Here is a 15,751-nt window from a genome sequence, read left to right on the forward strand (position 1 = left end):
ACAAATTTGACACCCAGAGGAGGCTGTGACTGACTTGGTGGGCTGCTGCTGCTTTGTGTTAGGAGTAACATTCTTGTATATACAGTGAAATTGCCACTGGCCACACACTTGGTGGTCATGAATGTTGATTATTTACCCTTAACAAAGCAGCACTTTGAGATTTGTGTTTTTCATGTTGGCCTGCATGCAGGGAGGTGCCTTAGTCTAAAGAGTCTGTTTTCTTCCCCCTAGGCCAGAGCTAATGGGCTGAAGTCCTGTGTCATTGTCATTCGGGTCCTGAGGGACCTATGCACCCGTGTGCCCACCTGGGGTCCCCTCCGAGGCTGGGTAAGCTACCTTGTCACCATGACTACATGCTCTGTAGTGGTGTGTACAGAGACACTCTCCTCTATGCCAGGAACATGAGTGGCCTTTCTCAGTATGGTTGATGTGTACCCTTCAGAGCTGCTTATCAGGCAGCAAGTACTGTATTCCACACCTTGAGGGGAGATCAGGGTGAGATGGGCCCTTGTGTGGAGAACATGCAGGCAGTCTGATGTGATCCCCCCAATGAGAAAGCATTTATAGATGCTCTTTTAAATGGGAAGCAGACTAGGGCCTGTGGACCAGTTCTGATCAGCTGCTTGTTTTCTTCCAACTCACATTTATTAATGGTTTTTATATTTAAATTTTATTTTATTTTATTTTACTACTACTATTATTATTTGCAGTTTTTGCCCAGGGCTGGGTTTGAACCCCCTACCTCCGGTATATGGGGCCAGTGCACTACTCTTTTGAGCCACAGGTGCTACCCTATATTTAAATTTTTTTTTTTTTGTAGAGACAGAGTCTCACTTTATGGCCCTGGGTAGAGTGCCGTGGCATCACACAGCTCACAGCAACCTCCAGCTCCTGGGCTTAAGCGATTCTTTTGCCTCAGCCTCCTGAGCAGCTGGGACTACAGGTGCCCGACACAACGCCCGGCTATTTTTTTTGGTTGCAGTTTGGCCGGGGCCGGGTTTGAACCTGCCACCCTCGGTATATGGGGCCGGCGCCCTACCGACTGAGCCACAGGCGCCGCCCCCTATATTTAAATTTTAAATATAAATACCTATATTATAGGTTCAACATGGCCTCTCGGCTCACACAATGTAAAAAGATTTCATGTTTCTATCCCCCCTCCTTTTTTTTCTTTTTTCGGTAGAGACAGAATTCCACTTTGTTGCCCTTGATAGAGTGCCATGACGTCACACAGCTCACAGCAACCTCCAACTCCTGTGCTTAGGCGATTCTCTTGCCTCAAACTCCGGAGTAGCTGGGATTCCAGGCACCTGCTGCAATGCCCAGCTATTTTCTTTTTGTTGCAGTTTGGCAGGAGCTGGGTTTGAACCCAACACCCTTGGCATATGGGGCTAGCACCGTACCCACTGAGCCATAGGCGCTGTGCTCTCCCTTTTTTTTTTTTTGAGACAGAGTCTCACTATGTCGCCCTAAGTAGTGCAAAGAATTACAGCTCACAGCAACCTCAAACTCTTGGGACTAAGCTATTCTCTTGCCTCCCAAGTAGCTGGGACTATAGGCGCCCACCACAATGCCCAGGTATTTTGTTGTCGTTGTTTAGCAGGCCAGGGCTGGGTTTGAACCCGCCAGCCCTGGTGTATGTGGCTGGTGCTCTAAACACTGAGCTATAGGTACTGAGCCTGCTTTTTTTTTTTTTTTTTTTTGGTTAGAGACAGAGTCTTACTATGTCACCCTAAGTAGAGCATGTGGCGTCACAGCTCACAGCAACCTCAAACTCTTGGGCTCAAGTGATTCTCTTGTCCCAGCCTCCCGAGTAGCTGGGACTACAGGCACCCGTCACAATGCCTGGCTATTTTTTGTTGTAGTTGTCATTGTTGGTTAGCTGGCCTGGGCTGGGTTTGAACCCGTCACGTTTAGTATATGTGGCCAGCGCTGTAATCACTGTACTACGGGAGCCAAGCCTCATGTCTAGCTCTTTAAGAAAATTGATGGACATTGCCCCTGGTGCTGTGGCTTTGGCTTAGCCCTGGGCTTTGGCTTTGACAAGAGTGGATGATTGTGACTCCCAGGCTTTCCTTTTTTTTTTTTTTTTTTTTTTCTTTTTGAGACAGTCTCACTATGTCGCCCTGGTTAGAGTGCTATGGCATCACAGCTCACAGCAACCTCAAACTCTGGGGCTTTAGCAATCCTCCTGCCACAGCCTCCCAAGTAGCTGGGACTGTAGTTACCCCCCACAACGCCTAGCTATTTTTTGTTGCAGTTGTCACTGTTGCTTAGCTGCCCTGGGCTGGGTTCAAACCTGCCAGCTTTGGTGTATGTGGCTGGCACTGTAATCACTGTGCTACGGGTGCCAAGCCCCAGGCTTTCCTCTGCACATATACAGTAGTTCCTTAGCACCAGCTGACCCTGTCCCTCAGACTGTGGTTCCTTGTCCCCTTTTCTCTTACAGCCTCTCGAGCTTCTGTGTGAGAAATCCATCGGCACAGCCAACAGACCGATGGGGGCTGGTGAGGCCCTCCGGAGAGTCCTGGAGTGCCTGGCTTCGGGCATCGTGATGCCAGGTTGGGGCCTTGTGCTTTGTAGGCGGCAGGGCAAGAACAGTAACTGAGGCCCTGAGGCCACTTCCATGCTTGTCCAGTAACTGGGTTAGGGCAGCAGCAGCTCCGTGTCCACCCCCTGTAGGGCTAAAGCATGTGACTACCCTCTTGCACCATCATATCCAGCCCTGTGCCGAGTCTGCAGCCGTGATTCGGTGGGCGGATCGGGGGCAGTGGTGACCCACTCCCACGTGACTTTCTCTCTCTGAGACACATGTGGATTATTTCTGTCAAGGGCTGGACGCCGAGTGGGTCACCGAGCTCGGCATGTTTTCCAGAGCTGGGTGTGGATGGGGCGTGGGGAGTAATGCACCTGGTTCCCTCAGCCAGCACAGCTCTTCCAAGATGCTAAAAGATAATCCTCTGCATATCTTCCTTGTTTCCTGCCTTCAGATGGTTCTGGCATTTATGACCCTTGTGAAAAAGAAGCCACTGATGCTATTGGGCATCTAGACAGACAGCAACGGGAAGATATCACACAGAGTGCGCAGGTATAGTCATCGCCATTGCCAACGTGAGCCCTTACCCAGTCTGTACTCACTGGCTTCCAGTTCCATTACTGGGTATTGTCAGAGCAGCCCCTGGACTTGAAGGCTCAGGTTGGGGATTGAGGTGAAGGGTTTACATGTCTGATACAGGGTGCCCCAATCTGGGCTGCTTCTTTCCCCTGGCGCCATGTGTGGTTGTCGTCTGCCCCCTTGTCTTGCTCGAGTGCTGTTTTCAGACACCGAGTTCAGCGGGGAGATGTGTTTGCTGTGGGAACTGTTCTGGGGTTTCTTCCCCTACAAGCCCACCACGTGGCTCCGTGTGGCAATCAATCCCCAGGTTGGGGTCTCCTGTATTCCTCTCAAAGGGAGGTGGCCACAGACTGACCTTCCCCTACAGCAAGGTTGGGTCCAAGCAGCCAGGTTCTCCCCTGGCTGTTAGGAGACCCCTTGCTATTGTAGGGGAGACCATTAGCAGCCCCTCAGCTCCTGCCCGTCCTCAGAAGGCATTAGTAAACACACACATTTGGCCATCAGCACAGGGCAGCTGAGTCAGACTCTTCTTCCCCTTCTTCAGCATGCATTGCGGCTTGCTGCTTTTGGCCAGCTTCACAAAGTCCTGGGTATGGACCCTCTGCCTTCCAAGATGCCCAAGAAACCAAAGAATGAAAACCCAGTGGACTACACTGGTAAGCCTGTGGCAGGTGCCTGGTGGCAGTAGCTCTAATGAGCAGCCACTTGCATTCCTCAGTGGCTTCTGTCCTGCTCTCTTCTTGCAGTTCAAATCCCCCCTAGCACCACGTATGCCATTACGCCCATGAAACGCCCAATGGAAGAAGATGGGGAGGAGAAGTCTCCCAGCAAAAAGAAAAAGAAGATTCAAAAGAAAGGTACAGATGTCTGTTAGCATTATGACCCTTTATCCTCCCAGAAAGTTTCATCCTAACTGGTGTGATGCACACTTTTGTTTTATTTTTTTTGGACACGATTTTTAAGTCTATCCAACAATTATTAAACGTGGGTGAAGGGTGGCACCTGTGGCTCAGTGGGTAAGGCGCTGGCCCCATATACCGAGGGTGGCGGGTTCAAACTCAGCCCCTGCCGTACTGCAACAAAAGAATAGTCAGGCGTTGTGGCGGGTGCCGGTAGTCCCAGTTACTTGGGGGGCTGAGGCAAGAGAATTGCCTAAGCCCAAGGAGTTGGAGGTTGCTGTGAGCTGTGATGGCACGGCACTCTACCGAGGGTTAGTTAATAAATGAAACTCTGTCTCAAAAAAAAAATATATGTGGGTGTAGAACACAAGCAGAGAATGTTGGTACCTCAGCTGGGAAGTCGGGAGGAGCTCAGGCCAGGCATTGATACATGTGGCCACATAACCCACTATGTCAGGCTACAGAGACTTTGTCTTTAGAATTTTTTCTCTGGTGGAGACATGCTGAAGTCCTGATCTAGAACCATCTTGCTGTTCTGTGTTTAGAGGAGAAGGCAGAACCTCCCCAAGCAATGAATGCCCTGATGAGGCTGAATCAGCTGAAGCCAGGCCTGCAGTACAAACTGGTTTCCCAAACTGGGCCTGTCCATGCCCCCATCTTCACTATGTCAGTGGAGGTTGATGGCAATTCATTTGAGGCCTCTGGACCGTCCAAAAAGACTGCCAAGCTGCATGTGGCCGTTAAAGTAAGTGTGGCCAGTGTCACTGTCTTCTGAACAGCAGAACCATTATCTTCATCTTGGTCTCCTGGTGAGCCATCACCCCTCAGGGATGCCCTTATAGTAGTAGTGTGGAGACTGAGTCTTCTGGCAGGGCATGCAAACCCTGAAAAAACAAACAGCCACGTGGAAATCTGCCAAGTCAGTTGGCGATAAAAATGCCATCCTACTTGTGCCTATGGTTCAGTGGGTAGGGTGCCAGCCCCATATACCAAGGGTGGCAGGTTCAAACCCAGCCCCGGCCATACTGCAACAAAAAATAGCCGGGCATAGTGGCGGGCTCCTGTAGTCCCAGCTACTCAGGAGGCTGAGGCAAGAGAATCACCTAAGCCCAGGAGTTGGAGGTTGCTGTGAGCTATGATGCAACACCACTCTACCGAGGGCTATAAAGTGAAACTCTGTCTCAAAAATAAAAAAACTGCCATCCTAGGCTGAGCACTTTGGCTCACCACTATAATCCTACCACTGGGAGGCTAAGGCAGGTGGAATGCCTGAGCTCAGAAGTTTAAGACCAGCCAGAGCAAGAGTGAGACCCTGTCTCTAAAAATAGCTGGGCATTGTGACGGACACCTATGTACGGTCCCAGCTACTTTGGAAGCTGAGGCAAGAGGATGGCTTAGAGTCCAAGAGTTTGAGGATGCTGTAAACTGATGCCATGGCACTCTGCCAAGGGTGACAGTGAAATTCTGTCTCTAAAGAAAGAAAAAGAAAAAACCATCCTCACAGGGTCTGTCTGGTAGAGGTTCTCCAATCAGGGACTCCTAGGGTCTTAAAAGAACCCTTTTCAGATGGCTGGATTCCACCTTGCAAACTTTTGGTTTAGGGGACTCGGGGAGGCTTGTCTGCATGGGGAGAACTTGCTCAGTAACCCCATGCCAAGCCCTCCCTCACAGAGCCTGGGGGCTTGCTGCGTATGCAGGTGTTACAGGACATGGGCTTGCCAACGGGTGCTGAGGGCAGGGACTCGAGCAAGGGGGAAGACTCTGCTGAGGAGACAGAAGCGAAGCCCGCGGTTGTGGCCCCTACTCCCGTGGTGGAAGCTGTCTCAACCCCCAGTGCTGCTTTTCCCTCAGATGCCACTACCGAGGTGAGTCCATGATGGTCCCTGGCAGTAGCCACCAGGAGAAGGGCAGGCAGGCCTGTGTTCATGAGCAGAGCAGTTGTTGTGTCTTTGGTTTCCACAACAAGTAGACCTTCCAGGCCAGGATCCTGCACAGGAAACTGGGGGATGCCCTTGGCAGAGGGCCTTGCTGATATCCAAAGTGGGGGCAGGAGAGGAAGTTGTGTTACTGGGAGCCTCCCACATAAGTCAGCAGCCAGGGAGTGGCAAATGCTTGGGGGGTGTGAGGCTGGGAATCCCTAACTGAGGTGGTTGGTTTTTTTGCTGTTTTCCCTGAGAACGTGAAACAGCAGGGGCCGATCCTGACAAAGCATGGCAAGAACCCAGTTATGGAGCTGAACGAGAAGAGGCGTGGCCTCAAGTACGAGCTCATCTCAGAGACGGGCGGCAGTCATGACAAGCGGTTTGTCATGGAGGTGAGCACTAGGCCACTTTGCTTAGCTTCCTAGGAGGGGCAATCCCTGTAGACACTGGGAGCTCAGGAGGACAGGCGTCCAGTCATCCCTGACCCAAGTCTGTTCTTCCCAGGTTGAGGTGGATGGACAAAAGTTTCAAGGTGCTGGTTCTAACAAAAAGGTGGCAAAGGCATATGCTGCCCTTGCAGCACTAGAGAAGCTTTTCCCTGACACCCCTCTTGCGCTTGATGCTAACAAAAAGAAGAGAGCCCCAGTACCTGTCAGAGGTGGACCGAAATTTGCTGCTAAGGTGAGCAGTTCCCAGAGAACCTTTGGCCTACGAGTTCTCCTACAATCACTGAGTGAGGTGAATGTAACTTGTACATGTTCTCTCCTATCCAGCCGCATAACCCTGGCTTTGGCATGGGAGGCCCCATGCACAATGAAGTCCCCCCACCCCCTAACCTTCGAGGGCGTGGACGAGGAGGGAATATCCGTGGGCGAGGACGAGGACGAGGATTTGGTGGCGCCAACCACGGAGGCTACATGAATGCTGGTGAGGGCCCTTGTCTTGTGCTGTCCTGTGTACCCCCATTGCATGGGGGTTGTCCCTGCTCCCTTGAGCTAGGCAGGTGGACTTTGTACTTCTAATCCTGTCTGTCACCTTCCAGGTGCTGGGTATGGCAGCTACGGGTACGGAGGCAACTCAGCAACAGCAGGCTACAGTAAGTGTGTGTTTCTCTCTCTCTGACTTGGGAAGTAGCTGTAGTGTAGCTCCAGGGCCCAGTTAGTGGAGGGCAGCCAGACGCAGCTTCACAGAGGCCTCAAAGTGTGGTGTGAACCTTTTTGTGTTGATTAGGTCAGAAAGCCCGCAAGACCCTGTCCCACAGAGTGGGATTGATTCTTTAAGTGTTAGCACATGAACTCATGTGAATGCACGGTTCCTGAAAAGTCAGAATTTTAAATTTCTCTGCTTTAAACCAAGTGAAGCACCAGCTTTATCAGTACGTTCTTGTGATAGTACACAGCTCTGGTCTTGAGAAGGAGCCTTCATTGGGGGGTACAGGAGCAGAGAAATCTGAAACATGAATTTCAAATGTGGCGCTCTATGCCCTTTTTCAAAAGAATTCTAATTTCTTCTCTCTGCTCTGTCTCCCCCTTTTGTAGGTGACTTTTTCACAGACTGCTACGGCTATCATGATTTTGGGTCTTCCTAGAGCGTCTAAAAGTATTGCACACAAAATCAACTTTTTACTCCAATTTCCTCCAACTCCAAAACCCAAAGTGTCCGTGCTGTGTCCCTGTGTGTGCTTCACTGGGTTTCTCAACCGTGGCTTTTCACCGCAGCTTGTCTGAAACTCTTAGCCTGCAGAATTTAAGACAATGGCAGTTTTTATCGTGATTTGCCTTTGAACTTGGTCATACTGAAGTTCACAATATGTGGAAAATAATTTTTCAGAGAATGTATTTTTGTGCAGAATTGCACAGAATTCTAGAGCCAGCGTTGTTCAGCATCAAGGCAAAAGCCCCACCTTTGCTTTTTATGGAAAGCATTACTTTATTCAAAGAGACAATGATGCATTTTAATCTACCTTTGTCTTAATTTACAGCAGGTTTTGTATGAATTTTTAACCTTTTAACAAATTCCCAAATTTGGTTGATGCCTTTGACAGTAATGAAATGATTTCATCACATCTGAATCCAGAGCAACTGGCTTTGTTTTTCTTCTGAGCATGTAAATTGTAGGGATTGTGGGGAACTGTGTATTGCGCTGAGTTAACTTCTCCCATCTTTTGTAAATGCTCTGGTGGGTTCTTGTTTGGGGATACAATATTTCATGGTGTGTTTAGCTAGAGAGTGAACTCTCAAAGGTATCAAAATTGTGCTTCCATTATAAGTGCAAGAAGTAGACAGGCTTTAAAGGGTAGGTAACGGGAAATTTTGCAAGTCCTTATTACAATTGCAAACACATGAGATTCTGGATTTTGGTGTCTTTTCCCCCCTCCTCCCCAAAATGAGGTTTTAAAAGCAAGGAGAAAGAGCCACATACATCCCCTGCTTTGCCAGTGAGCTTTGGCTTCAGCAGAGCTGTAGCCGCCACAGACTCCAGAGGTCTAGAAGCTTCTGCTTGATTGCAAAGTAGATATGGGGTTATTTTGGCTCTTTACTGAGGTCCCTGTTTTCTGACAGGGCCGTCCTTGGAAACTGGTTTTTGGCTCTGGTTAGCAGGGTTTTTTTGCAGCAAAGTCTGCCTTTGTGTTGACTTGCAAGATTTTGCGTTATTCAGGCAAAAACTGGTCAAAATGGTTACTACATGATTTGTTCCCAGAGGTTTGAAACATTCAGTGAAACTTTTTAAAACTTTGATTGCATGATGTATTTTTTTTTTTTTTAGAAAGTTATTGTTTGAGAATAATGTCTTTTTATACCAGGGAATAGTTATCCTTAATGACATTGCAAACTTCCCCATCCCCTTTATTTTTTTTTAATCAATACATGTTAAAGTAACAAGGCCTCGGTACTTGCGTCTTCATTCATTCCTGGCTTCAGGCGGGGCAAGGTGGTGTGCTCAGTATAGGACACTGGGGATCTTCTTGAGAGGGATTCTGAAGATTCCGTCACCCCAGCCTCCTCACTGAGCCACCACATATTTGCTTTCTTGCATTGTGGGATGTGTCCTTAGTGCGTTGGCTTTGTTGCGGGGCGGCAGGGTTGGGGGCAAGGCACAGACTGCAGTCTGGGGGTCAGGTCTGTATAGACTACTATGCAAGCAGCCCACACACACATCTCTAGTGGGTGAAAGCACTTGAGGACTTCCAAGATGGCCCCACCTGGAATGCATGGGACCCTTGGTGCTGAGGCTGGGAGGGAAGGACAGGCTAAGTGGGAGCATCCTCTCTCCCTCCCACCCACTCTGGGCCTAGCTGGACAGACCCCCTGGCTGTCTGGGTCAAGGCAGCGACGTGCTTAGCCCTGCCTGCTCTTAGGAGCCCAAGGGCCCCCTACCCTGCTGAGCACTCGGTATTGCTCCGCAGGGCTGGGACACCACCTGGCCGCAAACTGTGCTCACTCTTTAAGCTGTTCAATACCTGCTACTACAACTCTTGGCATGGGGCTCCCTTGTGCGAAATTCCTCTAGTCAGTGCCACCTTTCACTCCTCCTGAGTCCTTGATGGAGCTGCCTATTAACACAGTGACCACAGCAGGAATTGCACTGCCACATTCTCAACTTCAGGCCTGAGAATGTGGTGGCCACACTGTACACTTGTTGGTCTTACTGCTTAGTCACACCTGTGCCCAGCAGCTGTGCTGAGAATGCGGAACGGGCATTGGGTCACCAGAGCCATAGCTTGAGACCCCTCCTGGGTGTCTTGATCCCAGCTTGGCGAGTCTCTCTCCACCAAACTGGGGCTTGCTCTGCTGCTTCAGCCACATGTTAGCACAGATAACACCAGAAAGGTGCCCTGTATCTTTGGCCACGTCTCAATTTCTTTTCCAAGAACCATCTCAGACTAGTTGATCTTCTAAGAATGATGAGGGTCTTAGGGGTCATGTTAGAAAGCATCTCGTGGGGTCCTAGGCCTATGCCTTCTGAGCCTGTTCCCAGCACAGTGGGAAGCAGGGGTGGTGGCCCATTGCTTCTCTGGGGCTTTGCTTTTCTTGCCACTGTTGGGGACGTCTGGGTAGCCAGCAGCTCATCTGCGCTCAGAACCCATCTCATTGTAATGTTGACGTCTGCAAAGGCTGCTGTCGTGCACTGCTTGGCAAAGATCCATTGTTGTCATCAGCTGATGGGTGAGTGGAACTGAAGGCTGGGCTGCTCCAGCAGGGCTGCGTTAATGACTGGGGCCACTGTTCCTCTCTCCTTCCTCTTCTCTGCCTCTGGGCAGCAGGCTTGCTGATCAGCCTTCAGGGCCCACAGCTATGACTTCCCTTCCCTCCCCTCTTCCTGCCCTTTCCCGATGCTACGCCTGACCCGCTGCCTCCCTGTTTAGGTCAGTTCTACAGCAACGGAGGGCATTCTGGGAATGCTGGTGGCGGTGGAGGCGGGGGCGGTGGAGGCTCCTCTGGCTACGGCTCCTACTACCAAGGTGACAACTACAACTCACCAGTGCCCCCAAAACACGCCGGGAAGAAACAGCTGCATGGGGGCCAGCAGAAGCCCTCCTACGGCTCAGGCTACCAGTCCCACCAGGGCCAGCAGCAGTCCTACAGCCAGAGCCAGTATGGCAGCTACGGTCCCCCGCAGGGCAAGCAGAAGGGCTACAACCACGGCCAAGGCAACTACTCCTACTCAAACTCCTACAACTCTCCTGGGGGAGGGGGCGGATCTGACTACAACTACGAGAGCAAATTCAGTGAGTTGGCGTCCTGCACCCCTCAGCCTAGCCAGGGTCTGGGGCCCTGCAGTGCAGCCCATGGAGTACCAGAATTTGGGCACTGCTGGGAGACCAAGAGGCAGACAGGTGGTTGTGTTGGCTGTGGGCAGGTATTAGGGAAGATCCAAGAGGCAGGACTCCCACAGCACCTTCTCTAATAGCCCTTGTTGCTGAGGCGCAGAGGTGTAGGCCATGCGGAGACCTGGTACCTGCTCTAGAGACGGCATTGTAAGTGCTGCATCTGGTCGAGGAGTGAGTCTGACTCACTTTCTCTGCTGTTCCCTCTCCCTCACACACAAGCCTGGTAGGCTGCAGTAGTACACTGAGCAGAGTGGGAGGGCGGTCATCCTCATAGCAGCAGGCTGGAGGCCTTGCAGAACCTCTTGCAGCAGGTAGGAGGACAAGACAGGGCTGCCTTCAGAGCTCAGCAACCAGCCTAGCATGTCTCTGTTGGGCTGACGTGTGCCATGTCTAAACAGGGGAATCCACACAAGCCCAGCATCTGGCCCAAGGGCCTGTCACATTCAGGGGTACACCATGCAGCCTTGAGCCTCCCCATCTGTATCTTTCCCAAGGCCTCTTAACTGCCCTGTGCTCTCTCCCACAGACTACAGTGGTGGTGGAGGCCGGAGTGGTGGCAACAGCTATGGCTCAGGCGGGGCATCCTACAACCCAGGCTCACACGGGGGCTATGGCGGAGGTTCTGGGGGCGGCTCCTCATACCAAGGCAAACAAGGTGGGCCTAGAGTCAAGGTGGCACAACATGGGGGTCCCAGCTGATGCAAGGAGGAGAGATGTGGTCCTGGTGGGAGGAGAGAGCACCATGGGCAAGGCCACAGTGGTAGTTGCACCGTGGCTTCTGTGTGGGACCCCATAGGAACACAACTCAGGGCCCCGGGCAGTGGCTCACACTTAAAATCCTAGGACTTTGGGAGGTCATGATGGGGAAGGGTCCTTGAGGTCAAGGGGTTCAAGATCAGACTGAGCAATAGTGAGACCCTGTCTCTACTAAATACAGAAAAATGGGCTCAACGCCCTTAGCTCAGTGATTAGGGTGCCGGCCACATACACCAGGGTTGGTGGGTTCACCAGGGTTGGCCCCAGCCTGCTAAACAACAATAACAACAAAAAAAAATAGCAGGGCGTTGTGGTGGCGCCTGTAGTCCCAGCTTCACTCTAGGGAGGCTGAAGCAAGGGTAAGAGAATTGCTTAAGCCCGAGAGTTTTAGGATGGCTCGTGCCTGTAGCACTGGTTACGGTGTCAGCCACAGGCACCGAGTCTGGCAGGTTCGAACCCAGCCCGGGCTAGCAATAACAATGACAACTGCAACAAAAAATAGCCGGGCATTTTTGTGAGTGCCTGTAGGCCCAGCTGCTTGGGAGGCTGAGGCAAGAAAATCGCTGAAGCCCAAGATTCTGAGGTTTCTGTGAGCTGACACCACACAGTGAGACTCCCATCTCAAAAAAAAAAAAAAACTTGGAGCATGCTATGAGCTGTGACACCATGGAACTGCCATGGAACTCTACTGAGGGCGACATAGATTCTGCTTCAAAATAAATAGAGGCTTGGCACATGTAGCACATTGTTTAAGGTGCCCAGCCACATACACCGAGCCTGGCAGGTTTGAACACAGTCTGAGCCAGCTAAATAACAATGACAATTGCAACAACAACAACAAAAAAGCCAGGCATTGTGATGGGCACCTGTAGTCCCAGCCAATTGAGAGGCTGAGGCAAGAGAATCTCTTAAGCCCACGATTTTGAGGTTGCTGTGATCTATGACACTAGGGCACTCTACCAAGGGCGACATAATGAGACTCTGTCTCGGGCGGCGCCTGGGGCTCAGTCGGTAAGGCGCCAGCCCCATATACCGAGGGTGGCGGGTTCAAACCCTGCCCCGGCTGAACTGCAACCAAAAAATAGCTGGGCGTTGTGGCGGGCGCCTGTAGTCCCAACTACTTGGGAGGCTGAAGCAAGAGAATCGCTTAAGCCCAGGAGTTGGAGGTTGCTGTGAGCTGTGTGATGCCATGGCACTCTACCGAGGGCCATAAAGTGAAACTCTGTCTCTACAAAAAAAAATAATAATAATGAGACTCTGTCTTAAAAAATAAATAAATTAGATCGATAGACTGGTGGAGTGGCAGGTATCTGTAAGTCCCAGTTACTTGGGAGGCTGAGGCAGGAGGATCACTTAGACCCAGGAGTTTGAGGTTGCTGTGAGCTATGATGACGCCATGGTACTCTAGCCTGGGCAACAGAGTGTGGCTCTCAAAAAGAAAAAAAAGGACATGTGTTTGAGACCAACCTGAGCAAGAGTGAGACCCTGTCTCTAAAAATATCTGGGCATTGTGGCAGGCATCTGTAGTCCCAGCTACTTGGGAGGCTGAGGCAAGAGAATCGCTTGAGCCCAAGAGTTTGAGATTGCTGTCAGCTGTGATGCCACAGCACTCTACTGAGGGCAACATAGTAAAACTGTCTCAAGAAAGAAAAAGAAACAAAAAATAGCTGGGCATTGTGGCAGGCGCCTGTAGTCCAGCTACTTGGGAGGCTGAGGCAAGAGAATCACTGAAGCCCAAGAGTTTTTTTTGTTTTGTTTTAAGATACTCCCACTTATTTGCCCTCGGTAGAATGCCATGGCATCACAGCTCACAGCAACCTCCAGTTCTTGGGTTTAGGCAATTCTCTTGCCTCAGCCTCCCGAGTAGCTGGGATTACAGGCACCCACCACAACACCTGGGTATTTTTTTGTTGTTGTTGCAGTTTGGCTGGGGTTGGGTTCCAACCCTCCACCCTCGGTATATGGGGCCAGTGCCCTACTCATTGAGCCACAGGCGCCGCCCTAAAGCCCAAGAGTTTGGGGTTGCTGTGAAGCTGACGCAGTGGCCCTCTACTGAGGGCAGCATAGTGAGATTCTGTCTCAAGAAAAAAAAAAAAATGTAAAGGGTGGTGCCTGTGGCTCAAAGGGGTAGGGCGCTGACCCCATATGCCAGAGGTGGGTTCAAACCCAGCCCTAGCCCAAAAAAAAAAAAAAAAAAATGCAAAAAAGAAATAAAATGTAAAAAGAATAAATAGGGCGGCGCCTGTGGCTCAAGGACTAGGGTGCCGGTGCCATATGCCAGAGGTGGCAGGTTCAAACCCAGCCCCGGCCAATAACCAAAAAAAAAAAAAAAGAATAAATATAGCTTATGTCCATGAGCACTATTAGGCTTATTATGATACTAAAAAAAAGAAAAATAACTGGGTTCAGGCATACCAACTGCACAGACTTTTTAGGAGAGCTGATGGTGTCCCCACTCTTTTTTTTTTTTTTTCAGTTTTTGCCCGGGGCTGGGTTTGAACCCACCACCTCCAGCATATGGGGCTGGCACCCTACCCTTTTGAGCCACAGGTGCCGCCCAGTGTCCCCACTCTTAAAATGTTGGCACTTGTTTGAAATATAGGTGACATTGGCGTGGTGCCGGTAGCTCAGTGGGTAGGGCGCCAGTCACATGGCCCAGGGCTGGTGGGTTTGAACCCAGCCCCAGCCTGCTAAAAAAAAAAGAAGAAGAAAGGAAGAAATAATGGGTGACACTGAGGCCAAACTGGATTGTGCACTGAGGTTCAAGCCAGCAGCTAGGCTCTGCTCAGGCAATCCAAGGTACAGTTCATTCTAGAAGCCAGGGTTATGAGGGTCGCACCTCTAAGGTTGTTGGTGATCTTTCTGTTTTTTTTTTTTTGAGACAGTGTCTCATTATGTCACCCTCAGTATAATGCCGTGGAGACACAGCTCACTGCAATCTCAAACTCTTAGGCTTAAGCGATTCTCTTTCCTCAGCCTTCTAAGTGGCTGGGACTACAGGTGCCTGCCACAACGCCCGGCTATTTTTTTTTTGTTCTAGTTGTCATCATTTAGCAGACCCAGGCCGGGTTCAAACCCTCCAGCCCCTGTGTACGTGGCCAGTGCACAGTGCCACGTACATGGGGTTATAGATCTGATAGTGTTTGACAGCCACTTAACACAGGGTTATAGATCTGATAGTGTTTGACAGCCACTTAACACAGAGCCTGCAGGTCTGCCCACTTGTGTCCTTAGGTTTGGGCTGAGATCCTGAGCTTTGGTGACTGGGTGGGTCCAGGTCCCTCAGCTCTAACCACCTCATCTCTCTCCTAGGAGGCTACTCATCACAGTCAAACTACAACTCCCCAGGGTCTGGCCAGAATTATAGCGGCCCCCCCAGCTCCTACCAGTCGTCACAGGGTGGCTATGGCAGAAACGCAGACCACAGCATGAACTACCAGTACAGATAAGCCCCCGCGGGGCGGAGATTTGTACCTTCTGCACTTACTCCCCATTGGAAGATCCAGTTTTATGCATCACAGTTAACATGTCAACCAGCCCCTCTAGGCCCTACCCTCACCCCGTCCACGTTGCTGTGTCGTGAGGTGCAGCGGGTCACTTCCATGACCCGTCCTGTGATCCATTATTTAGCCGTGTTTGGGACTCCATGTCTTCAATGGTTTGTTAGTTGCCATGACATCTTTGTCTGGATAGAGTTTTTGCGTTATTGGCAGTTCAGTATCCCTCTGTCTATTTACAATTGGTATTTGTGTTAACTCAGTTTGTCTTTAAATAGTTACAGAAGGGATACATCATTTGTTAATGCTTTTGTGAAGTGAGTTAAACGAGCTTTCTGTATTTTAATGCTTTAGTGTTTCAGTTTTATAAGTGAAGATTTATTTTAAAAACCAGTGGGAAAGAGTGGGGGAATTTTTGTATGTCTGGGTCGTTCAGGCAGTACATCTGAATTAAGATGAATGTAGACAAATAAAGAAAAAGAAAACTGTGCCTGTCTTAGGCCTGGGTGTCTGACCCACCAGCAGTGGATGGACTGGTTCTCCCGCTCTGTTCCCACTCCGAGGAAAGTGGGGTGGGCTGGTGGGATAGTCCCTGGTCACCGGGGAGGGTCCACCTCCAGGCCTCTAGACACCTTTACTCTGTGCTTAGCGAAAACAAGCTGCCTGGTTACCTGGGATCCTGTGGATACACCCACCAGCCATCTGCAGAATTGTAGACAGTGGCCTGCTCT

General features: G+C 50.5%; 1 protein-coding gene across 10 annotated transcripts in view; it reads left to right on the forward strand.

The window, feature by feature from the left end:
* ILF3 (interleukin enhancer binding factor 3) overlaps window positions 1–15,508 on the forward strand; it is a 51,712-nt gene extending 36,204 nt beyond the window's left edge. For 2 of the 10 annotated variants that reach the window (XM_053583235.1, XM_053583234.1), the window contains 14 exons: window positions 232–327; window positions 2,450–2,561; window positions 2,991–3,088; window positions 3,660–3,771; window positions 3,862–3,972; window positions 4,560–4,759; window positions 5,712–5,879; window positions 6,191–6,328; window positions 6,441–6,617; window positions 6,710–6,863; window positions 6,979–7,032; window positions 10,303–10,665; window positions 11,294–11,422; window positions 14,836–15,508. In XM_053583235.1, the coding sequence (XP_053439210.1) occupies window positions 232–327; window positions 2,450–2,561; window positions 2,991–3,088; window positions 3,660–3,771; window positions 3,862–3,972; window positions 4,560–4,759; window positions 5,712–5,879; window positions 6,191–6,328; window positions 6,441–6,617; window positions 6,710–6,863; window positions 6,979–7,032; window positions 10,303–10,665; window positions 11,294–11,422; window positions 14,836–14,972 (2,049 nt within the window). In that variant the 3' untranslated portion in view covers window positions 14,973–15,508. Of the gene's footprint in view, window positions 1–231; window positions 328–2,449; window positions 2,562–2,990; window positions 3,089–3,659; window positions 3,772–3,861; window positions 3,973–4,559; window positions 4,760–5,711; window positions 5,880–6,190; window positions 6,329–6,440; window positions 6,618–6,709; window positions 6,864–6,978; window positions 7,033–7,474; window positions 8,820–10,302; window positions 10,666–11,293; window positions 11,423–14,835 lie in introns of those variants that run through there. The other 8 variants (XM_053583239.1, XM_053583236.1, XM_053583238.1 and 5 more) reach the window with 8 other exon arrangements.
* The last annotated feature ends 243 nt before the right edge of the window (window positions 15,509–15,751 follow it).

The sequence above is a fragment of the Nycticebus coucang genome, chromosome 3 (assembly GCF_027406575.1).
Source record: "Nycticebus coucang isolate mNycCou1 chromosome 3, mNycCou1.pri, whole genome shotgun sequence".
Taxonomy (NCBI): Eukaryota; Metazoa; Chordata; class Mammalia; order Primates; family Lorisidae; genus Nycticebus; species Nycticebus coucang.